Source organism: Aotus nancymaae, unplaced genomic scaffold (assembly GCF_030222135.1).
Source record: "Aotus nancymaae isolate 86718 unplaced genomic scaffold, 86718_ANA_hifiasm-v0.15.2.pri h1tg000011l, whole genome shotgun sequence".
NCBI lineage: Eukaryota > Metazoa > Chordata > Mammalia > Primates > Aotidae > Aotus > Aotus nancymaae.
Window position 1 is genome coordinate 55,604,089 of NW_026988422.1, and position 25,326 is coordinate 55,629,414.

At 39.0% G+C, this 25,326-nt stretch overlaps 1 protein-coding gene across 16 annotated transcripts in view; it reads left to right on the forward strand.

The window, feature by feature from the left end:
• RGS6 (regulator of G protein signaling 6) overlaps nucleotides 1-25,326 on the forward strand; it is a 646,702-nt gene that overhangs the window by 12,188 nt on the left and 609,188 nt on the right. For all 16 annotated transcript variants that reach the window (XM_064375005.1, XM_012438057.2, XM_012438051.3 and 13 more), the window contains exon 2: nucleotides 19,791-19,894. In XM_064375005.1, the coding sequence (XP_064231075.1) occupies nucleotides 19,811-19,894 (84 nt within the window). In that variant the 5' untranslated portion in view covers nucleotides 19,791-19,810. The remainder of the gene's footprint in view (nucleotides 1-19,790; nucleotides 19,895-25,326) is intronic.

Below are 25,326 nucleotides of genomic sequence, written 5' to 3' on the forward strand. Positions count from 1 at the left end.
GTTGGGAGTTTGAGACCAGCTTGACCAACACGGAGAAACCCTGTCTCTACTAAAAATATAAAATTAGCTGGGCATGGTGGCACATGCCTGTAATCCTAGCTACTCGGGAGGCTGAGGCAGGAGAATCGCTTGAACCCAGGAGGCAGAGGTTGCAGTGAGCCGAGATCGCGCCATTACACTCCATCCTGGGCAACAAGAGCGAAACTCCATCTCAAAAAAAAGAAAAATATTATGTATGCCTATACTGCCCAATCAGAGAGAAACACCTTTTGAGCTGGCTGCATTTTATGGTGTGACCTCTCTAGAAAAAAAGATAACTTTAAATAACATGTCCAATATATTTTCCCCTTAAACTTCTGTGTAAGTGCTACAGTGTTTAGATTCCAAACCAAGCAGGAAGATGCCATTATATTATTTGCTGACCATACATCCTAATACAAAGAGTGATTCAGCAGCTGGTCAAAATAGAAAGGACGCATTCACAAAGAATAAATTTATTGATTACATTTTAGACTCCTTTTTTTTTTTTTTTTTTTTTTTTTTTTAGGGGAAGGTACTTTCAGGATAGCAGGTAGTTTAGGGCTTGGCTGCTGGTTTCTGCAGATAGCCAGGGGTATGTGACAGGAGACAAAGTAGCTGAACTCTCTTGATCTGTGTTCCGGCTGAGAAATTGTGGTTGCTTTGCGGTTGTTACTGAAAAAGTGTGCACCTGGAAACAATCTCTGGTTTAGTCAATTATTAATGGGGTTGTGGGGGAGGGATGTTCCCTACCCCAGGTCTCAGCTGACCTGGGGTCTCTGCTGCTCCTCCCCACTCCTTGCCCTGCTGGTCTGCTTCAGACAGTGCCTCTGTCTTCCTACCAAAGACCCATTTCCAGATAATGATTAATTGAATATGGCTCCTGTGTTCAAGAAACTTAAGATTCTGGAGGAGGGAAAAAAGAGAAACAAATGTGGTAAGCAATACATGGAAAATGAGGAAGAGATGACTTCCTGCTGAGAGATTTCCTTGAATAGGCTAAGTAGATGAATTGGACCATGGAGGACTGAGGGGTCTGGGGCCTGCAGAAATGGAGTCAGGGACAGGGATGGCAAGAGTGTGCTTGGGGCATTTCAATGCAAACAAAAGTATACAGGTGATCAAATGCAAGGAATGGGCAAAGAAGACTTAGTGTCCCCCATACAGAGAGTGAGGTCCTTAAAAACCTTTCTGGTGGGAGGAGTCCATGTTGATGAACTTAAAACTCTAGTGAAAACAAGGATAGGAGAAATCTAGGTGTAAGCAAAACTGTCCAGTAAGTATTTGTCATATTTACTGAAAGTAAAATGAGAAAAGTAGATTGTGAGTGACATTGTACTCACCTTATGTTGGTAAGAGCAGTGTGCCACAGCGAATTTTCAGCTACTTCTTGCTGTTTTCCAGGATATCACCCCCATCGCCCCCGCCCCCGCCCCCGCAGTGAAATGTTTACAGGTGATTTTGCTTTATTACACTCAGTGCACAATTCTCATGCACAAGGCCATTTCCTCCGTGCCAGGCTCTCTGTACAAACGTTCAATGCCTTTCTGTCAGAGAGGCTGACTGCTGACTTCTGGGTCTCCCTGCGACTGAAGGGTAAAGTAGATAGATACATCTTTATTTAACTTAGTTGACATGAGTGATTAGGAAGTCCTCAGATACCTCACCCCCACGTGTAGGGTATTTAGTGTCATGCTAGAGCATATGCTGCCAATTCCAGGTTTTCGTTGTTTTTTTGGCTTGCTTTAGATTTCAAAAGGTTCTCTGCAAAAACCACTTCCCCTGCCTGCCATCTGCCTTAAAATCCCCTCCCCCACTTAAAAAAAATCTGTTTCTAATCCCAAGAGTCTTTTTTTTTTTTTTTTTTCTTGAGACAAGGTCTCGCTCTGTTGCCCAGACTGGATTGCAGTGGTGCAGTCTTGGCTTACTGCAGCCTTGACCTCCCAGGCTCAAGTGATCCTCTCACCTGAGCCTCCTGAGTAGCTGGGATTACAGGCATATGCCACCGATCTGAGCTGATTTTGTATTTTTTTGTAGAGAGAGGTTTTATCACGTTGCCTAGGCTGGTGCAAGATTCTTATGTCTTCTAATTATTCTTAACAGGAATGACCAATTGACTATCAAAAATGTATTTGGAAATAGATAAAAGTTGAACTTTGCTTATTGGGAATTCTTGGTTGGGGGAGTTTTCTGTAGTTGAGATTACCACATTGTTGGGTATATGAAGATGAACAGCGACGGATAAACCTAGATGTGAAAGTGGGGGCCAGAGTGTGAAGGAACTTGAACGCCACATAATAGTGATGATAGTGATGGGGATTCAGTCTTCTCTCTGATGCAGACTAAACAAACAAATACCAATACCCCAACTGAATGGAAGCAAAATCCAACTATCTCAAGCAAAAATAAGTTTATCTGGCCACATAATTGAGAATTCAGGTTTAGCTGGATCCAGGGACTTAAATGACATTGTCAGCGCTCTTGACATCTTGTCTTCCTCCTCCTATGACATGAGAGAAAAAGAAGATGGTCACTAATATTTCTACCCTCACATCTTTTCAACACAGTCCCCTCACAGGGGAGGAATCTTCTTTCTTCCAACATCTTTGTCTCAGTCTCAAGGAAGGACTTTGTCCTGATTAGTCACATGTCTACGCTGGTTTAATCTGTGTGTCTGATGATAAGGCATACTCTGGCCAGGACAGTCCACAGTGGTAACAGACACAACCTCTGGCTCCTTCACCATCCCTGCAGTTATAACCCTGCCATGATGTGACTTTTTGGATCACTGTATGTGAGAGGGCTGCAATGCACCTTGAGGACCGGACATGCATCCTTCCTCCAGCTCTGCATTTATTTGCACTATTCTTTTTCAAACATGCAATTCTACTGAAGTATAACATTTACAGAAAAGTATACAAATCATTGTTCAGTATATTTTAAAACAGTAAACACATCCATGTTATCTCTCCCAGATCAAGAAAGAGAATATTACTTTTCTTCCAGAAACCACCTCATGGGCCCTCCCAGTAAGTATATATATATATATATATATATATATATATATGTATTTTTTTTTTTTCCACCGGTAAGCACTAAGCTGATTCTCATTCATATTCTCTCTCTCTCTGTCTCTCTTTCGATGAGGTCTCACTATGTTGCCCAGGATGGCCACTATCTCCTAGGCTCAAGGAATCCTCCCACTTCAGCCTCCCAAGTAGCTACCACTAACCTGATTTCTAACACTGTAGATTTCTCTTTTTTGAAATAAATGAAATATATATGAAATTATACATAAATGCCTGTACTATTTCTTTCTGGATCCTCGTGTACAACATTGTTTGTGAAATTCGTCTATGTTGCAATGTGAAGCAGTAGACTATTTTTATTGCTGTACAGAATTCTTTGTGATATTCCACAAACAATTCGTCTACTGTTGAGGGACATTTGGGACATTTCTACATTAGATATTTTATGAGTATTGCTGCTATGAATACTTCTGTATGTGTTTTGTGGCACATACATGAATGTGTTCCTGTTTGGTATACGCACCAAAGACTGGATTGCTGGGTCATGGGGTGTGCATATGTTCAGCTTTATTAGATCCTTACAAAGGGTTTTCTTAAGTGGCTGCACCAATTTATACTCCTATCATCGGTTCATGAGTGTTTTAGTTTCTCTATATCATTGGCAAGGCTTGAGATTGTTAAATATGTGAATTTTAGCCATTCTGGTGGGTGCATGTCTTATTATGGCTTTACTTTGCATTTTTCTGGTGACTAATGATGTTGTGCCTTTTTAATGTTTTTTGCCACTTTTATTTGTCTTTTGCAGTGCCTGTTCAAGCTTATTGCCTATTTTAAAATTAGATTTTTAATCTTACTGAGTTGTAGAAGTCTTCTTTTAAAAACAAATTTTTAAGACAAATATTTTTACCTGTCATATGTATTTAAAATATCTTTTCCCAACTCTTGTGGTTTGCCTTTTACTCTCTTTTGATGGATTGGAGATCTCACTTAAAATATAATCCATTATCAGTCTCTTCCTTTATGGTTATTGCTTCCTGTGCCTGCTTAAGAAATTGTTGCCCACCCTAAGGTTATGAAGTTACTCTGTTTTAATTTATAGAAGGTCCTTTTTTTTTTTTGGCCTTTTATCTTTAGGTTGAAAAATCTACCTGCAGTTGATCATTGTTTATAGTGTGAGAAAGGTATCCATGTTTATTTTGTTTTCCTTATGGATATCCAATAAACCCAGTACCACTTATTGAAAAATCTCTTCACTTGTACTGCTCTGAAATGTCACCTTTGTTATCAATCTCATATGTGGTCTGCCTCTATGTTTTCTAGTCCATTCCATTTTTCTATTTCTCTAATTTAATATTGATACCACACTGTCTTAATTACTTGAGCTTTATAAGAAGTCTTGATTCAGTAGTGTGCACCCTCTAGTTCTTATTTAAGAATAACTTCTAAAGAAAAAGCTGGAGGCATCACACTACCCAACTTTGAACTAGACTACATGGTGCCAGTAACCAAAACAGCATGGTATTGGTACAAAAACAGACACATGGACCAATGGAACAGAATAGAGATCTCAGAAAAAAGACTGCACATCTACAACAATCTGATCTTCCACAGACCTGATGAAAACAAACAACAGAGAAAGGATTCCTTATTTAATAAATGGTGCTGGGAGAACTGGCTAGCCATATGCAGCAAATTGAAACTGGATCTCTTCCTTACACCTTATACAAAAATTACCTCAAGATAAAGACTTAAATGTAAAACCCAAAACTATAAAAACCCTAGAAGAAAATCTAGGCAATACCATTCAGGACAAAAAAAAAAAATCTAGACATGGACAAAGATTTCATGATGAAAACATCAAAAGCAATTGCAACAAAAGATCTAATTAAACTAAAGAGCTTCTGCATAGCAAAACAAACTATCATCAGAGTGAACAGGCAACCTGTAGAATGGGAGAGAATTTTTGCAACCTATCCATCTGACAAAGGTCTAATATCCAGAGTCTACAAGGAACTTAAACAAATTTACAACCAAAAAAACAACCGAATTAAAAAGTGGGCAAAGGACATGAACAGACACTTCTCAAAAGAAGACATTTATGTGACCAACAAACATGAAAAAAGCTCAACATCACCATCACTGATCGTTGGAGAAATGCAAATCAAAACCACAGTGCGAATGGTGATTCTCACCAGTCAGAATGGTGATTTTTAAAAAGACAAGAAACAACCTGCTGGCAAGGCTGTGGAGAGATGGAAATGCTTTTACACTGTTGTTGGGAATGTAAATTGGGTCAACCATTGTGGAGGACAGTGTGGTGATTCCTCAAAGAGCTAGAGGCAGAAATACCATATGACCCAGCAATCCCATTACTGGGTATAAATTATTCTGTGATAAAGATACATAATATATATATAAGTCATTCTGTGATAAGGATTCATGAATGTGCATGTTCATTGCAGCACTTTTCATGATAGCAGAGGCATGGAATCAACCCAAGTACCCATCAATAATAGACTGAATAAAGAAAATGTGGTACATATATACCATAGACTACTATGCAGCCATAAAAAGGAACGAGATCATGTCCTTTGCAGGGACATGGATGGAGCTGAAATCCATTATCCTCAGCAAACTAATGCAGGAGCAGAAAACCAAACACCATATATTCTTACTCTTAAGTGGGAACTGAATAATGAGAACTCATGGACACAGGGAGGGGAACAACACCTGGGTCCTGTTGGGGATGGGGGTACAGCAGGGAGGGAGAGCATCAGGAAAAATAGCTAATGCATGCTGGGCTTAATACTTAGGCAATGGGCTGATAGGTGCGGCAAACCATTATGGCACATATTTACCTATGTAACAAATGTACACATCCTGCACATGTACCCCAGAAATTAAAATATAATTTAAAAAATAGCTTCATTATTTCTATCCATTTGCATTACTGTATAAATTTTAAAATGATCTTTTGATGGGATTTTGATTGAGATTGCATTAAATCTCTAGCCTAAATTGGGAGTAAATGAATGTTTTTACAGTGTTGACAATTTCAATCCATTAATATGGAATATCCTTCCATTTATTTAGATCTGTCTCTCACTTCTGTTAGTGTTTTTGTATCCCTCTATGTTGTAAAATTATTGCACATCTTTTAAAGATATATTCCTAGTATTTGAAATTATTTGATGCTATTATAAATGATACCTTTAAAAATATATCATATTCTGATTGTTGCTGATATATAAAAATACAATTGAGTTTTATATATTGACCTTGTATCCACTGGCTTTGCTAAATTCACTGACTAATCCTAATAGTTCTGTGTATTAGGTTGGTGCAAATGTAATTGCATTCATAAATTCTTATGAATTTCCATGTACACCGTTCAATTACTTGTAAGAGTTTTTACTTTTTCCTTTCTAATTACTGTGACTTTGTTTTTCTCGCCTGTTGCATTGGCTAAGACCTTGAATGTAATGGTGAATACAGGTGCTGATAATGGGCATTCTTGTCTCATTTCTAATCTCAGTGGGAAAGTTTTCATGTTTTACTATTAAATATTATAAATATTTCTGTAAGTGTTTTACAAATACTGTTTATCAGATCAAGTAAGTCCCCTTACATTTACAATTGGCCCAGAGTATTTTCATGAAGAGGAGTTGAATTTGATTAAATACCTTAAAGCCAAGATTACACAGAATAGCGGGCTCACCTCTATACTTGCTTTTTCTCTTGGATATTGATCCCATGTGTCCTCATTGCCTTGGAAGCTCTTCTTTTTATATACAATCTACCTTTCTAGTTGTTCTTGAGGGCTGGACTGTTACAAGTTAGATCATCATTGTAGGAATTGGTACCGTAAATTCTAATGGTACTGTTACTGTCTGTCATCTACATAGTATGAATAAAACTGTAAAATAAACTCCGAGAACCTATTCAGTTGTTATTTCTTTGATCTATATTGCTTTTGGCTGGTGAGCTTTTTGAAAATATTTTCTTTTGTTTAATTTTGCTATCTTAAGAAGAGGCAAAGTCTACCATTGCTGCTCCAAATGGAGGCATTAAATGTAATGCACCTTACATTACATTTAAATGCCTAGTTTTACATATAAACATACTGGTTTTACCTGTCCTTTTTTAAAAAAGAAAGAAAGCAATGAAATCCCAAGGAATAAAACTGACATTCTTTAAAAAAGAAAAAGCCAATAGGAGCTCTTTTCTTCTTAGGTCCCCTGGGAACATGTCATCCATCTCTTAGTCATCTGCTTCTTGTGTATCAAAATTGGCAAAGCTTCTCTGTCACTCCCACTTCTTCTCTAGCAGTGATACAATCTTTCATGTGAAATAAGAGAATAATAAAATGTTATTTCTGCAGTCCCAATAGTCAGCAGTATTAGAAACTATAATCTTGGAACCCATACTTACAAAATATAAGTTCTCTCATGTGAGAAGAGAGGGAAGACCGAAGCTCTAAATGCAGACCCTTATTGCTAACCAGCAGGATGACATTAGAATGCAACTTGACCTTCCCAGGCCTTAGTGCTATCCTCTAAAAAACAAAGGCTTGGGTTTGTTCAAGGGACAGAAAAAATGATAATGTAAAGGACTAAATAGTAAATGTTTTGAGTTCTTTGGCCCATACAGCCCCTGTTGCAACAACTCAACTCTGCTGTTGTAGCATAAAAGTGATCACAGACAATACGTAAACAAACGAGTATTTATTTATAAAAGTGCATTTGTGGACACAGACTCAAATTTCATACAATTTTCATGTGTCATGAAATATTCTTCTTTCAACTTTTTCAAGCATCTAAAAATGTAAAAACCATTGTTAGCAAACAGATCATATAAAAACAGACAACAGGCTTAGATTTATCCCATGGGCCCAAGTTTACCAACCTTTGAGCTGGTTAATTGCTAAGAGCTGTTCCAGAGCTCTGTTAGGCATTGACATGCTAGCCTTTTAAAATACATAGTTTTTGTCCTATGAACATTATTCAAAAGGGTCTATTTCTTTCTTTTAGACCAATTATGAGTAAGAAAAATACAACATATTGTTTTACCTTTATTCCTTCATTGGTGCTTGTTCTTTCATTTCGTAGATCCAAGTTTCTGACCTGTATAATTTTCCTCTGCCTGAAGAACTTCTTTTTGCATTTCTTGCATAGCAGGTTTGCTGGTGATAAATTTCCTCAGTTTTTGCTTGTCTGTGAAAGTCTTTATTTTTTCTCCACTTTTGAAGGATAATTGCACTAGATGTAGAATTCTAAGTGGGCGTTTTTCTTTTTTTTTCTTCAACATTTTAAATATTTCACTCCACACTCTTGCTTGCATGGATTCTGTAAACCTTATCCTTGTTCTTCTATAGGTAAGGATCTGGCTTCTTTTAAGATTTCCTCTTTGTCTTTGGTTTTCTGCAGTTTGAATACGATATGCCTAGGTGGAGTTTTTCATTTCTCTTTTTTTGGGTGTCTGTCCTGATTGGTATTTTCTGATTTTTCTGCATCTGTGGTTTATTGTATGTCACTAATTTTGGAAACTTCTCAGTTATCATTCCTTCCAATATTTCTTCTAGTGGAAGAAATTTCTTTCTTCCCTTCTTGGAATTATGATTACATTTATGTTATACCTTTTGACACTGTTCTAGAGTTCCTGAATATTCTGCTCTGGGTTTTTTTCCTCCCTTAATTCTCTCTTTTTAGTTTGAAAATTCATGATTGACCTTCAATACTTATAAATAAGTATAATTTTTGTACTTATATATAAAAATTTCTCTATATAAGTATATATGGGATACATGAGGTGTTTTGATACAGGAATGCAATGCATAAGAATCATATTGTAGAGAATGGGGTATTCATCCCCTCAAGCATTTATCCTTTGTGTTACAATCCAATTACACTCTTTTAGTTGTTTTAAAATGTGCAATTAAGTTGTTACTGACATTAGTCACCCTGTTGTGCTGTTGAATGGTAGGTCTTACTCTTCCTGGCTGTTTTGAGTCTGCTAATGAGTCCGTGGAATGCCTTCTTCATTTGTTACGGTATTTTTGATTTTTAGGGTTTCCTTTTCAAAGGAGTTTTTAAAAAGTGTTTCTGTCTCTCTGCTTTCATTACCATTAACTTTTTCCATTAGAACCCTTAACATTTTAAATCATAGTTATTTTAAATTTCCTGTTAATGACAGATAATTCCAACATCCGTGACATAACTGAGTCTGATTCTGATGATTGCTTGTCTCCTCAGAATGTGTTTTTCTTTTTTTTTTTTTTTTTTTTTTTGAGACGGAGTTTCGCTCTTGTTACCCAGGCTGGAGTGCAATGGCGCGATCTCGGCTCACCGCAACCTCCGCCTCCTGGGTTCAAACAATTCTCCTGCCTCAGCCTCCTGAGTAGCTGGGATTACAGGCACGCGCCACTGTGCCCAGCTAATTTTTTGTATTTTTAGTAGAGACGGGGTTTCACCATGTTGACCAGGATGGTCTCGATCTCTTGACCTCGTGATCCACCCACCTCGGCCTCCCAAAGTGCTGGGATTACAGGCGTGAGCCACCGCGCCCGGCCTCAGAATGTGTTTTTCTTGCCTTTCAGCATGCCTTGTAATTTTTTGTTGGAAGCCAGACAGGATGTGTTGGGTCATAGGAACTGAGGTAGGTAAGCATTTAGTGTGAGATTTTACTTAATCTGGCTAGGAGTTGGGCTGTGTTTATTATTTGCTGAGCTGTAGGTGCTAGGGGCTTCAAATCCGCACCACCCCCGCCCCTTGTTTTCGTCTCCTCTCTTGACTTTAGGTTTCCCTAACTACCTTCTTCAGGTAGTCTGTGGCTTGAAAGTCTTTTATCTGTTATCCACTGTTAATACCAGAGCCAGGCTGGTGTGGTGGTAGCGTGTATGTGAGCAGGAATGTTCTATAACTGTCTAATTAAGAGCAAAGATGGAAGAATTCCCCTTAGGTAAATAGCAATGTTACAAGAAAGGGATCCTGATCCAGACCCCAAAAGAGGGTTCTTGGATCTTGTGCAAGAAAGAATTCAGGGCAAGTCCGTAGAGTAAACTGAAAGCAAGTTTATTAAGTAGAGGAATAAAAGAATGGCTACTCTATAGACAGAGCAGCCCTCAGGGTTTCTGCTTGCCCATTTTTATGGCTATTTCTTCATTATATGCTAAACAAGGGGTGGATTATTCATGCCTCCCCTTTTTTAGACCATATTAACTTCCAGACATTCCCATGGCAGTTGTACACTGTCATGGTGCTGATGGCAGGGTAGCAGTGAGGACGACCAGAGGTCACTCTCATCATCATTCTGGTTTTGATGGGTTTTAGCTGGTTTCTTTACTGCAACCTGTTTCATCAGCAAGGTCTTTATGACCTGTATCTTGTGCTGACCTCCTATCTCATCCTGTGACTTAAAATGCCTTAACTGTCTGGGAATGCAGCCCCATAGGTCTCAGCCTCATTTTACATAGCCTCTATTCAAGATGGAGTTGCTCTGGTTCAAATGCCTTTGATAGCAAAACTTTTCCCTATAAGGGAAAGAAAGATGGAGAACATGGTAGCTTCAATGACGGTGTCTGAAGATGAGGGACATACCTTCTGCTGGCTTCCATTTCTTCCATGAATTTTGAAGTGAGCTCATCAGCTAGGACTATGTGTTAAATACGAGCTGGGAAAAGATATGACATAGCCATTTCAGAAAGGGAGAAACAAGCTTGGTAGTAAAACATTTTAGGTTTGGCAGTCAGTGTTGACTATTCATTTAATGTTTGTGGCCATGAATTTAATGCAGCTAGTCAGCCTGATTGTGTTACTTCCTCTCCACCCCAGTCTGTTCATCTGTTTGGATGGGAGCTTGGGGTTGGTGGATAATTGGGTTCCATCAGTGTTGGAGTTTTGAAAGGATAATATGACACAGAAAGAGGGCGTATTAGGGTTCCCTAGGGGGACAGAACTAATAGAATATATGTGTATATATTATTATATATGTGTGTGTATACATATAATATATATAATATACGTAAAATATGTATATATATTCATATATAATGTATATATATTTATATATATTATATATGTGTGTACACACACACACACACACACACACACACACATATATATATAAATATATACACATATATTCTATTCCATCCCTCTAGGGAATATATATAATAGAATATATGTGTGTATATATATATGAGTTTATTAAGTATTAACTTACATGACCTTGTAAGTATTAACTTACAAATGTTAATCTCTTTTGGCAACACTCCCACAGACACACCCAGGATCAATACTTTGCATCCTTGAATCCAATCAAGTTGATAGTATTAACCATCAGAGCAGGAGATGCAGGAGTAGAGGATATGGGAAAAAGGGAGTGATTATGAGTGAGAAGAACGATGGAGCCAGTGTGGACGTGAAGGCCAAGTGAAGGGTAGGAATGGACAGTAAAAATGCTGTGTGTTCAGTGGATTAAATGTCTAAATAAGTTTGAAGATTGTTTGCAGCGAATGCAGAGTAAGTAAGTGAGCTGAAAAGAGAAAGGGTGGACAGAGTGGAGGATGCTTGTAGTGGGATTTGAGGTGGTACAGTCATTAGTGATGACAAAGTTTAGGATGTGTCCATGTGAGATAGTGACTCAGAAAAAGGTTCAGATGAGGAAATAAAGAACTGAGAAACTGGTTTTTCTGATAGGTCTTTGACTCTGATGTTAAAGTCACTGACAGTGGTGAAGGTGTTAGGGAAGGAGAAGAAACCCTCTGAGAGGTGGAAGCTGGAGTCTTCAGGAAATGAGAAGCCATAAGCAGGAGGGAGGTGGAAAACAGCACTGAGGATGAGCAGAAAGTGGCAGAGCCAGGTGGCCTGAGTACCACAGAGCAGGGATTTATGTTGGAGGGAGGGAGGGAAATCATTTGAAGCAGCAGTGGAGAGCCAGAAGGCTGCCCGCCCTACTTTTTGGTCTTGAGATATATGGTGTGAGGACAGAGGGCTGTAGGAGAGGAGAAGGCAAGTTTCCATTAAGGTCACAGAAGGTTAAAGTTCAGAGAAGAAGTGGAAGGACATGGTGGGAATACTATTTACAGAAGTGTGCAAAGGGTGGGATGAGTCTGGGGTTGGGTCAGAGGGGTTGGGGTTTCTAGAGCAGTGTGGAGTTCAGAGCCCTGGTGTGAGAGGATGCCTGGGTAGACCTGGTTTTCCAGCAGAGATTGCAGGAACAGGACTCCCAGGGCCAGTGTGTCCTGTTACGTGGTGATCTTTCCACCTCTCCCTCCTAGCTTAATTTTTAGAAACTTTAACAGATGGAATGCAACATTTTTACTTTTACTTCAGAGATCAGTCCTCACCCTTTCACCCTGGCTAGAGTGCAGTGGTATGATCATAGCTTACTGTAGCCTTCAACTCCTGGGTTCAAGTGATCCTCCGGCATTGGCCTTTTAAGTAGTTGGGACTACAGGCACGTACCACCATGCCTGGCTAATCTTTGTATTTTTTTAAATAGAGATTGGGTCTTGCTATGTTGCCCAGGCTGGTCTTGAACTCCCAGGCTTAAGCAATCCTTCTGCCTTGGCCTCCCAAAGAGCTGGGATTACAGACATAAGCCCCTGCACCTGACCTACCTGCGTGCATGCTCACTCTCTCAAGCTTGCTCTTTCTCTTGCTCTCCATATATATATCTCCAAAGATATATATATCTTGGACAATGGACTCTCCCCACCCTAAATTTCTAGCTCCTTGCCTGGAAGATGAGACCCCTCCATTACATAGGGTTGCTTTTGAAGAGGGAAGAGAGTAAGTCACAGAAATTCATTCTGTGCTTCCCTAGCACAGAATGAATGTAGAAACTGACCAGTGACCTTGTTCTAAGGTATTAGACCTAGATTCCATGGAGCCTGCCTTCCCTTCACTTGATCCCTTTATCCCTGGAAATTAGGGTTGGAGAGTCCATTGTCCAAGATATATATATCTTTGGTAATTTAATTAGTTTAGCCTGTCAGGCAGGTGTGGCAGCTTGGAGAACATTGTATTTATTTATAAGTCTTAGGGTAGGATTGGAATGGAGTAGTCAACTTCACTGAAAACTAGCAAGTAGAAAGAAGGAAACACAGATTAGTTGAGGACCTACTATGTACCAGGCTTTGTGCTAAACGTCTACTTTATGTAGGTGATTTCACAAGATGGACATGTTGGAAAAACTGTGGGCATTGGTGTCAGTCCTGGATTTGAATATTAGTTGCTTGGCTGACAAACTGTGTTACTTTGGGCAAGTTACCTATGTTCTTCAGTCTTAATTTTCTCATCTGTAGAGTGGGAATAATAACATCCGCCTGTTGTGGTTGCTGTGATGAGCTGTCCAGGAGATTCTAATGAGCAGGCCAGGCTGAGAACAGCTGCTGCAGAGTGATTAGCATTTGTTCCATTTTATAGGTGAGGAAACCAAGGCCCAGGGGGGCTAAATATGTTGCTTATGGTCTCACAGCACTTAAGTGACATAGCCAGGATTGAGAGCCAGTTTTTTTGACCCCGGAACCTTGTTTTATCCACTTCATTGAGTTTCTGCTTTAATCCATGGGAAGCTAAAGGAGCCGCCCATCAGCATGTCTGCCCAAACATCAGGCAGCATGGGATGGGATGAAGGGATCAAGTGAAGGGAAGGCAGGCTCCATGGAATCTAGGTCAGTGGTTTCCAAACCTGGCTATACTTACAAATCATCTGGAAAATGGTTAATCTGTAAATCTCCAGGGACCACCTTTGGCCTACTAACTAGATCAGAACTTCTGGAGCATGGGAAACAGGAGTATGTATATTTAGAATCTCCCCCAGGTTATTCTGAGACTGCTAGTCTATTTCAGGTCCTTGAGCAAGTTTTTGGGAACCACTGAATTCTAGTCGATGTCCTAAAATGATGAGGTGATTATATCCCAGTAAAACACTGGCCTTCCAGTGCCACCAAAATTGGCCTTTAGGGGTCGACTGCTATTGCCGAACTTTAAGATCTTTGGTGCATTACCTGAAACGGGCACCCTGTCTGTCATTGAGCATTTGAACTTTGAATATATAGGAAATGTCAAGTTGGCAGACTCTGCTATAACAGAAAGAGTGATTTGTTATTTAGAGCTGTTGTTCTTCCTTCTTTCCCCTTGGGATTCCTGCCCACTCAGTCAGATTAGAGATATATAAACAAGCTCGTACTACTGAGCCAGCACACATCTTGTAAATTTTTTTTTCTTGAAGTGCTTAACATTGCTGATGTCAGAAAAAAAATCCATTGGGTTTTAATGGGCTGAGGCAAACAATGTGAATTTGATATAATATGAAGGAGAGGAAATAACATCAACAGAAATTCTTATATGGCAGCATAAATATTCAAATGATATTACAGTCGGGGTTCGATTACTTCTCCTACATGACATTTCCCTGAATAGGGTTTTGAGGGCCGGGCACTAGGAGTGGCAGGCATGGTGTTTAAAGCTTTCAGCTGCAAGCCATGGCGATTTCAGTGACATTGTAGGGTAATTGTAGTCAGTTCACCTCTTAGCTCTGTGTCAGGATGACCTGAGGAGGTCATTGGACCTCTGAAGGCTGCTTCTCTGATGCAGGAGTCAGAACATCTGAGGGTGGGGGTTGGGGTGGGATTCTCCATTGATTCTGATGCCAGTGGCGTGGGAATTTTACATGGCCAAACACTGGCTTAGAACAAGGTCACTGGTCAGTTTCTACATTCATTCTGTGCTGGGGCATTTCCGTGACTTACTCTCTTCCCTCTTCAGACACAACCCTGTGTGATGGAGGGGTCTTATCTTCCAGGCAAGGAGCTGGAAATTTAAGGTGGAGAGTCCATTGTCTAAGGCCACATATAGCCTTAGTGAGGCGAGAGCTGAGATGTGATTCCCAGTCTGACTTCCAAGCCCTTCCTTTTCCTATACCATCAAGGCCCTTCCTTCCTGCTTTGCTCAAAATTGTTAGCTGCTGAACCCTAGGCTTCGCTTGTTCCAGAGGGGCTGGCATCATAAGCAGCAGACATTTGTGGTAACTGCAAGTTACAGACGCAATGTAAGTTTGGAGCAGATTGCAGGCACAATCCTGACTTTCAAAGATTCAAGAATCCATTTGTATCACAGTTGCTCAATTGTCCTGCACAGAGCACCCCCCTCACTATGTTTTCTACCCTCCCACCTATTCCTTCTTACCTAAATTGCTTGTGAATTCTAGAAGTGGATTGCTGCTGAGTCCAAGCTTGTTCATATCAATAAACCTTGGGGAAAATCTCCATGTGTGATACTACACATGGGTCTTTGTTGATCAAGAGCCTTCTTTATTGGCCTTTTGTTTTGTTTTGTTTTGTTTTGAGATGAAGTTTCACTCTTGTTGCCCAGGCTGGAGTGCAATGGCACGATCTTGGCTCACCGTAACCTCTGCCTCCTGGGTTCAAGCGATTCTCCTGCCTCAGCCTCTTGAGTAGCTGGGATTACAGGCATGTGCCACCATGCCCAGCTAATTTTGTATTTTCAGTAGAGATGGGGTTTCTCCATTTTGGTCAGGCAGGTCTTGAACTCCCGACCTCAGGTGATCTGCCCACCTTGGCCTCCCAGAGTACTGGGATTACAGGTGTGAGTCACCGTGCCCACCCTTTTGGCCAGTTTTAATGGCTTGTTATCCAGATGAATCTTCTGCAACACTGTATCTTGGTGGAATTTTATCAGTTCCATCATCTATTCAAACATATTTAAGTACCTTCTATGTGCCAAGTGAGAGAGGGATGAACCCCAATTACAAAGTCCCTGCCTATGAAGAACTGACTTTCTAGCAGAGGAAGCGCTGATAGACAAGTAAATGAAGTCCCGCAAATTCAGATAGGTGTGAATCTGTTATCTCACTCTCCACACTTGGCTGTCTCCCTCTTAATCTTTCTGGGATCAGATTATCTTTATGGCTTTTTTTTCTGTTGACTGTCTAGCGCAGAGCTGAGCCGCTTCTGGGCTTCAGATTCCTCTGCCTGTGTTTGTGCATAGCCTTGGCCGGAATGACAAACTTTGCCTCTCCCAGGCTTCTGCTCATCTGTCACCTCCTCCTACTCTACCATCATAATTGAGCAGCCACACGTTACAATGTCCTTTCTGTGAACACATCTGTTATTCCTACTGGACTCTGAACATTTTAAGGAGAGGATCTGTGTCTGATTTATCTGTATATCCCCAGGGCCTAGCATGGAGTCTTATGAAAGTAGACGCTTAGTATATTTGCTCAAATAAATGTTGAGTCCTAAAGAACCTAAGCGTGGGTGGTGTGGTAAAGGAATTCCATCGTGGGGACGGATGCTGAGTCAGACAGCGGATGCTCCACTCCAGTGGTTTTGTGATTTATTCTTTGAGACATTGAGCACTGTCATGAATAGAGGAGATGGGCTGGGATATAGGCAGTAATGACAGAGACAGGTGGCATGGAACATTCTGGTGAGAGCCTTTGAAAGAAAGTTAGAAATGTGAGGTTCTGAGGTTCTAGTTCAGAGCTGGAAGGAATTCTAAGGATGCCAGGTTTTATAGCCAATGCCCAACTGAGGCCAGGGAAGCTGTGTAACCTGGTTCTGGTAGCTGGTTAGTTGCAAAGGAGCAGGGGGCAGGGTGATACCAGAACTCCTAGTTCAGAGGGCTTTCTACTCTGCTGGGGCTGCGGTGTGTGACAGGTAAGGGATTAAAGGCACAGAGAGGAGAAGGAACTTACCTAAGATCACACAGCTAGGAAGTGGTGGAGCCTGGATTCAGATGTGGATCTGTCGGATGAGAGGCAGCTTGTAACCACCAAGCTGTATTGTCTCTTCTTGGAGATTGTGAAATGCAAGATCTTAGCCCATTTTCAGGTTTCCTCTTTGGTTAGCAATGAGTCAGTATAGGAAAATAATATTAAATGCTTTCTTTCTTTTGACATGCAATTATGTACTTTCAGAAAAATGTTTACATTCTTCAAATATTTATATAGAAGTCCCTGGGTTGTTTACTGTGTGTATGTATATATAAATACAATGAAGAATGTTCCGTTTTTCTCTACCACTAAATTTAAACACTCCATTTCTATTGTACTCCATTTCGAAGAAATATTTTACGTCATACTATAATGAATGAAAACCTAGTCTTTTAATTTCACAAGCCCCAGCTTATAGTCGATGAATTTAATTAGAAAATCTTTGCCTATGTAGATTTCACATCCAGTTCTCTCTAACATTGTTGATATATGGACTAGAAAGTAGCTATATTATTATTTTAGAAATGATTCTTTCCAGACACAGGAAAGCTAAATAGCTTGTCTGAGTTTCAAAATGAGTTAATAGAGGAACCAAAAATAGAAACATTTCTACTGAATATGAAGCTTACTAAAATTCTTAACACAGACACTATCTGCATTCACTTCGTAGTTTCAAGTCTGGACTCTGGAGCATCAGCCTGTTTTAACACGTAGAAATGCTTCTATTGGTGGGAGGGGTGGTCGGGCATAGGCGGAGGGAGGCCTGACACCTTTGTTTCTAGGTCGTTTCTAACGTTGCTATTATAACACAGTTTTCTAGGCAGAAAAGAATATGCTCATTAAAGTGGAAGTGTTCCTTTTAAAATAAAGCAAAGGAAACCCAAAAGATCTCTATTACATGGATAAATGAGTATACAATTGTTTTTTCATGCTCTGTCATATTCTGTATTAAGGCAAAGGAGTAGGCAACTAGTTTAAAAATAAAACAGTGTGGTGTTCATTTAATTTTAAAAGCCATTGATCAGAATGATAATCAGTACTTCCATGTAGCACTATATTCATAGAAATCCTGAGATTATAGTGGATAGAGATACTATTATAGAATGATGCTCTTTACCTCTTTATGTAATCTAATTTTAAGATACATTGTAATTCATAAATAGTGAAGAAAGCGTTTAGTGTGATTCAAATGGGATATTTTGGGTAATTAAATTCTTAGAGTAAATTACGAATTCCTATCTCTCTCCCATTTTCCACCCAAATTTGTTTTATTCCACCCAAAGGAATGACCTTTGGTAGCAACTTATTTTTATAATAAAATGTTTTCCCAAGTTTTTGTTTAAATTGAAATGGCCTTTTCTGTCATGTATGGTATTTATAAGAGTTTCTTTGATGAAAAGCCTCTGAATTTTGTGCAAATAACTCAGGCAGCCTCTTAGATTAGGGATAACATTTGTATAGGACTTTTACGGCTTTATACTCTACTCTCACACTCAGCTTATTTGACTTTTACCTGTGAGAAAGTTGGTGGAATTCACATTTTACTGCTGAGTGCAATGTAGAGGAAGGTGCCTTGGCATGACTCAGAGAATATAGCAGGCATTCGATATGTTTGTTTTAACAGGAAATTAACAAACCCAATAGATTCTTGTACTTGCTCAAGGTCACACAACAAATACAGTGTCACATCAAGGATTGAACTTCCGTCTTCACTCAAAAATTCCATATGCTTGTTCTTATCTCACTGTTATCTTTTCAGGCTTTAAAAAAAGGCCAAATTAACTATATTTTTTTTTTCTTAATTGAGGTGCAATTCACATAACATAAAATTAGCCATCTTAAAGTGTATAATTCAGTAGCATTTCATGCTTTCACAGTGTTCTCCAGCCATCATCTCTCTCCAGGTCCCTGAAGGAGACCCCGGATCCATTAAGCAGTCACCCATTCCATCCTCCCTGCAGCTACTGGCAACTACCAATCTGTTTTCTGACTCTGTGGATTTACCTATTCTAGATATTTCCTACAAATAGACTCAACATGTGACGTTTTGTGTCTGGCCTTTTTCACCCTTAGCATGTTTTCACTTTTTTCACTTAGCATGTTTTCCAGATTTATCCACATTGTAGCATGTGTCAGTACTTTATTCCTTTTTATGGCTGAATAATACCCCATTGTAGGGCTATACACATTTTATTTATCCAGTCATCCACTGATGGACATCTGGGTTGTTTCCACCTTTTAGCTATTGTGAATAGTGCTGCTATGAACGTTTTTGCACAAGTATTTGATACTTGCTTTCAGTTATTTTATGTATGTACTGAGGAGTGGAATTGGTAGATCATATAGTAATTCTATGTTCAACATTTTTTGAGGAGCCACAAGGCTGTTTCCAACAGTGACTGTATCATTTTACATTCCTACCAGCAATGTATGAGGATTCTGATTTCCCCATATCCTTGCCAAGACTTACTTGAGCCACAAGGCTGTTTCCAACAGTGACTGTATCATTTTACATTCCTACCAGCAATGTATGAGGATTCTGATTTCCCCATATCCTTGCCAAGACTTACTTGAGGGTTTTTTGTTTAATTATAATTATCTTTATGGGTATGAAGTGGTATCTCCTTGTGGTCTGGATTTTGATTTCCTTAATAAAATATTCATATTTTAATGCGTAGAATTAATCAGAAAATGAGCTTAGGCAAGGTGAACTCAGCAGCAAAATGATCGGCTTCATGCGTTTTCAGGAGATTAAGACTGCCGTATATTTACTCCTGGAGTGTGCGATTCTGAGCTGAAAGTCAATAACATGTTGTTTGGGGATTAGAAGAATATTTGTGGATAGTAAGGCTACAATCATCCTCTAAATTTGAAAAAATATATCATGTAATGTCATGTTTTGTTTTCATGGTGTCTGTCAACAGTTACTTAATTCTTTGCATTTCAAAGCCCTCTTTATATAATTCCTTCGTGACTTAATGATCTATTCATTTATTTTTGCAGTGTGAGTGAAGATACTCAGGATGGCTCAGGGATCCGGGGATCAAAGAGCAGTGGGGATTGCTGACCCAGAGGAGAGTTCTCCCAACATGATTGTCTACTGCAAAGTAAGGCATCTGGTCAAGCTCTGTGCGTGCTGCCTGTGTGGACTGTTGTGTTCTGTGTCTGTTCTGTATAAGACAAATGTTTTCTGCCTAAACTGCCTTACTGATAAATGAATATTTTCTTCTCACATCCTCTGGTTCTCTAGTTCTAAAATTCAAGGAAGTTCGTACTTGAGCACTTGGTATTTAACACTTGAAAAATATTATGCCATTTAGTTTTCTTTAAACCCAAAGGTTGCCTAAGCTATGCAGATGGGGAAGACACATTCTCCTTCAGTGGAGAGTCCTTAGTGTAAGATGTATGAACTGAAAGTTCTTCAGACTTGTAGTATGTACAAAAGCTGGGCTGAATGCTGTGGGAGATAACAGAGGTATATTTGTATGAGATGCTTACAGTTGGTAGGAGACATAGGATGTACACAAGTAACTGTTAGAGAGTCTAAATGTTAATTTCCAAAATAGACATGCAGTAGTGTTATATAATTTTAGAGGAGGAGGCCAGTTCTTCTCCCAGCCTCAGAGGTGAGAATGGGCTTGTGGCAGAGTGGTCTTTGAACTCAGTTTTAAAATAGGTGCAGGATTGCTTTATGTGGAAAGCAGAGAGGAAGAACATACAAGGTGATGAGATGTTTCAGCAAGGACACAGAGCTGGGGAAAGTAACAGCAACGGGAACTGGTTAGCTTGGGCATAGGATACATTATAAGGAGTAAATGAAGGTAGGATTTTGGGAAGAGTGGCTGGCTGGAGCCAGATGTTACATAGGCAATTTAATTATGAAAAACTTGTGTGCCAAGAGTTGTAAGATCAACATCTCTTTGGGATTATGAATCTTGCCCCAGTGTATTGAATGATGGTTGTCAAGATAGAGCAGAGGCTCTCGGAGAGAGATTTCTATGTCTGTGTGAAAGGTAAGTAGGGAAAGGAGAGACACTAATGTACCCTGTGAAATCACCTTCAGAATTGAGAGGAACTAATAAGAGGAATTAAAAAGTCTGGATTAAAAATGACTTGGAAACTGAATGAATATAGGTGGCAAGTAGAGGGTCAAAGGTGACTGGATTTTTGACCTTGGGTGAATGAAAATCATTGGTGCTATTAATTTGAAATGGGATATTTGGAAAAAGAATACATTTTAAAGGAAGAAAATATGGCACGTAAGTTTATTTTAGTACATGCTGAGTTTGAGGACATAATTGCTTCTTATTGTACACCTTTTTAATATTTGCATGTTTGTGAAAATTTAACCTATTGTATGTTAATAAGGAAATAAGTTAATGTTCATTTATTTCACTAACTACTTGAGTTTCTGCTCACTTCTGTGCATTCTGAGAGGCTCTGTGTGCAGTCTACATTACTTATGTGGGCAATGTGGAAATAGATATTCCTGGATGATCAATATGGTGAATTTTTCTCTTTTCCTTATAAAAATAGAGTTCTCAAATTATTCTTGCTTTGAGTGTAAAATTCTGTAATTTGCTTTGCAAGAGAATACTTAGATAATCCATCTCTAAGAATGTTGCTCGTTAAATTGCAGTAAAGAAAAAAATAGATGAATTGGGCTGAGCAATTAGTGAAGCATACAGAATAATAGAAAGACATTGAGTCATTGTTACTTTCTTAACCCATCCGCAAACTGGGAGACCCCATGCCAGGCTGGTAGGAGCATGGGCTTTGGAGTGAGATTTAGGTTAAAATTCCAACTTGACCACTCTTTAGCAGTGTGACTGTAAGTTAGCCCTTTAACTTCCATGAGCCTCAATTTTTTCATCAGTAAAAAGAAAAAAAAATGTGGGAAGAAGGGAGTTGTGAAGATCAATTTAGATAAATTGAGTGAGGCATCTTATATCCTACTTGGACCACAATGCGGTCCATAATGAATATCTTTTTCTTTACATGTTTAGATCTTGTAGAGACAGTGACACTTGGAGAGAAAATACATTATACAATTTCTAAATGTTGATGCTGGTAATAAGTTGTCTAGAGCAAATTTATACAGTGAGTTTTTTTTTTTAAGACACAGGAAAAAAATGTTTTCATATGCTTCAGGGGATTGCAAATTCATGAATTATTAAAGAATAAGAAATGCAAAGGTCATGTAATCCACCTTTCTATAAGAATGTTTGTATTATGTTTACAGGAAGAAAACTCCTGCAGGTTTATGAGAACTTGGTTTTTACTTTTTGCGTGATAGTGAGGGACTCTTTTCTGGTTTAATTTAGTAACAAACATGTCAGTTGCTGTAGTTCTTTAGAGAAATGACAACTAGTAATGAAACTATATCTTTCATGTGACAATCTTGTTTAGAGAGTGTATTTTATTTGCTATATTAATTAATTACCATAAAAGGGGCATTGAGTTGGTTCAGTCTATTAGAAAGAAGACACACTTATTACACAGTGTGAGCTCAGGCCCTGACACCATTTTAGACCTAGTTAACCTGACTTCTTAAACCATGGTTGTACTTGAACCAGGGGATTTTCATGTAGTTTTCTATTCCTGATGCTGTAGGCTGCCCTTTGGCTACAACCAAGAACTTACCTGCTGTAGGATATTATCCTCAAGGTATCATCAGTAAAGGTTGGATTTTGAAGCCAATGACAATTCAAAGCATTTTCTACGGAAGTCCTTTTGTGTAATCGTTTATTCAAGGTCATAGCCATAAACCCAAACCTTTCCTTAGATACCCACAACTAAAATTTACATTTAAAAAATTGTGCTTTCATTTTTGTTTTCTTTCTCTTATTTGTTGTTGCTGTTTTTTTTCCTCTTGTTGTCAGACACTTTCAGTGTGAAATTTTTGCTTGGACTGCGTTGTGTTGATTCAGTTGCTGACATTTAAAAAGCCAAATATAGAGAAATGAAGCATTTGGGTAAACTTGCGAGTAGTAAGTGGATGATTATGTCCATAATGTTGTTGTGACTTTTAAATGACATTTAGAATGGTAACCTCCTGACATACGAGTGATGATGGGTTGGTTTTTAAAGCCCACACTTTTCAGAACACTCTTCATTTCCTTTTCATGTTTTCATGTCATTAACTGTGAGAAGTTGTACTTTCCCAAGGCATGACTTATTTATTGACTTGAACAGACTTTCTAATTTAGTTTTTCATCCTTCATATTCACAGTTTGGAGGTGTGTATGAAAAATGTATTGGTCACATTAAAGATCTATTTAAAAGAAAACCTTAATTATTCATGAAGACACCCAGACCTATTAACCTTTTTTACATTCCTGTATCCTTAGGACCCTGAGTTATTGAATTGTCCAACATAATGATGATATTTGAACCTAGCTATACATCACATTATTTAGGGTGCTTTATAAAAATGTTCATTCTCAAAGGACCCCCTTCACAAGGTATTTCTATTTAATAGGTCTGAGCTGGGTCTTCGGAATCTGGGTTTCAAGATGTTCTCAGGAGAATTTGACGCCCAACTAAGTGTGAAAAGCACTTACTTAGTCTTTTACAATATCCAGGCATAGTATGTGTTGCAAAGTAATGAGAGAGTTGGTGTTTTGAATTAGATTTTTGATTTCATAATTATTTGTGGCTCTCTCAAGACATAGAAGGACCAAGCTCTTGTCATAGGGATTTTAGTAGCTTTTCCTTAGAGATTTTCTAGTCTTATTTTGTAGATGAAAGAACTAAAAGCATAGAGAGGGTGAGTAAGTTGATTACAGTTACTCAGCACTTTCCCATGGAAGCCATGGTAATGTCCAGGGAGCCTGGCCACCCCAGGCAGTGGCCTTTCTAGCACCCTGTGTTACCACCATGTTATCAGCCATAGACTACTGTTACCATATTGTTGGAGCCGAGTAGCCATGGGGTACATTACATTAATGAAAATAGTATGTGGGAGATCTTTAGCTTTCATACTTTTCCTGGGAAAGCTGACTTCTATTAACGCCTCACATTTTTAATGCTGAAGTTTCATTCTACTCTTTGGTGCTTTTGCTTCTGGGGTAAAGGTGTTCTAAAATGTTTACCCTCTTTTGTAACTAAGATTGTTTTTGAGTAAGAGTAGGTTGCTTTCTGGTTTTGTTTGGATCTTTGAGTGGTGTTAACAATGCTTCTTGACAGAGTTCCCCCAACTAGACTAGTAATTTGATTTGTTTGGGTCAGGAGGCATGGAAGATGTCGCACGGGGAGCTGGAGGTTCTGCCTGTCGGGTCCCAGCTCTGTGTGGAGAACTTCATTTTCCTGATTCTACTACTTGTTTTATTTTCTATTTTCTTCTTTCCTTTCCTCCTTCCTTCTCAGTTATGAGATACTTCTAACACAAAAAGAATACATTCAGTGTCCACGTAAGGTAGAAAGAAGAATTAAAAAATGAATTCTATGCACCCACCATTAGCTTAATAAATAAAATATAATACTTTGGCTTCATTTCCTCTTCAATAAAGGGAGGAAATTGGCCTAAAAATGTGCAGATACCTTTCTGCAGTGATTTCAAAGTTCCATTTTATAGTTTTTGATCTTTCATAAGTTAATACACTTCCCTAATAGCAAAACAATGTTGCGAGACTATATGCATATTTAAAGGTCTTTTGAATTTTGGGGTAAATATTTTAGATAGTTGTAGATAATCTAAATTAGATTGAGATAAAACCCAATTAAGTCAGTCTTTAGAAGAAAAAGCTTTAATATCAATGATTTAATATTCAACAGTGAAAGTTAGATGACATCTTCTTGGTGGCAACCTGTTTCTTTGGCTTGCTAATAACATTTAAGATATTTATAAAATTATCATTTTGTAGTACTAATTATATGTTATATACATAACAGAAGCGGTGTTTGAGTAGCAACACTGTACATTGCCAGTAGTATATAGTGTCATAGATGAAATAGGAGTTTTAGAGGAAGACAAAGAAAGTCAATGTTCCTGTATATCAAAGGGTTAGTTACATAGCCTTCCCATTGATGGCTTCCTTCACCCATTCATTTCTGCTGGAATTTGAGTCTAGCCTTTATGTTGCTGTGATACCCCACAGTCACTCTCCCTAATGACTTGGGGCCCGTGAGGTCCTCAGCAGTAGTTGGTTTAGGCATACATCTGGAAAGTAAACGTAGCACTATTTTAGTTACCTTGGCTGTGGTATGCAACAAGAAGGGAAAGAGCTAGCCTGGAAGAATCCAGTGCTATGGAGGAAGCTAGGGATAGGACGTGGTTTGGAATTCATAGAAGGCAGTGGTAGAAGCCAGCACAGTTGAGAGTCTGGGGACCTGCAGGTCCTGGTGACTAAGGCATGATGAGGATTAGGAACTGTCTAATCAGGAAATATGTATTGAGTGTCATTTGTGTGCCGGACACTGTTAGATGCTAGGAATGTAAGATGAAGACTGAGCCCTAAGTGAGCCCACAGGCCAGCTGGGGAGAGATGGGGAACTAGACAGTTACAGTGTTGGTAGAGGCAACTGAGGAGTATGGGAG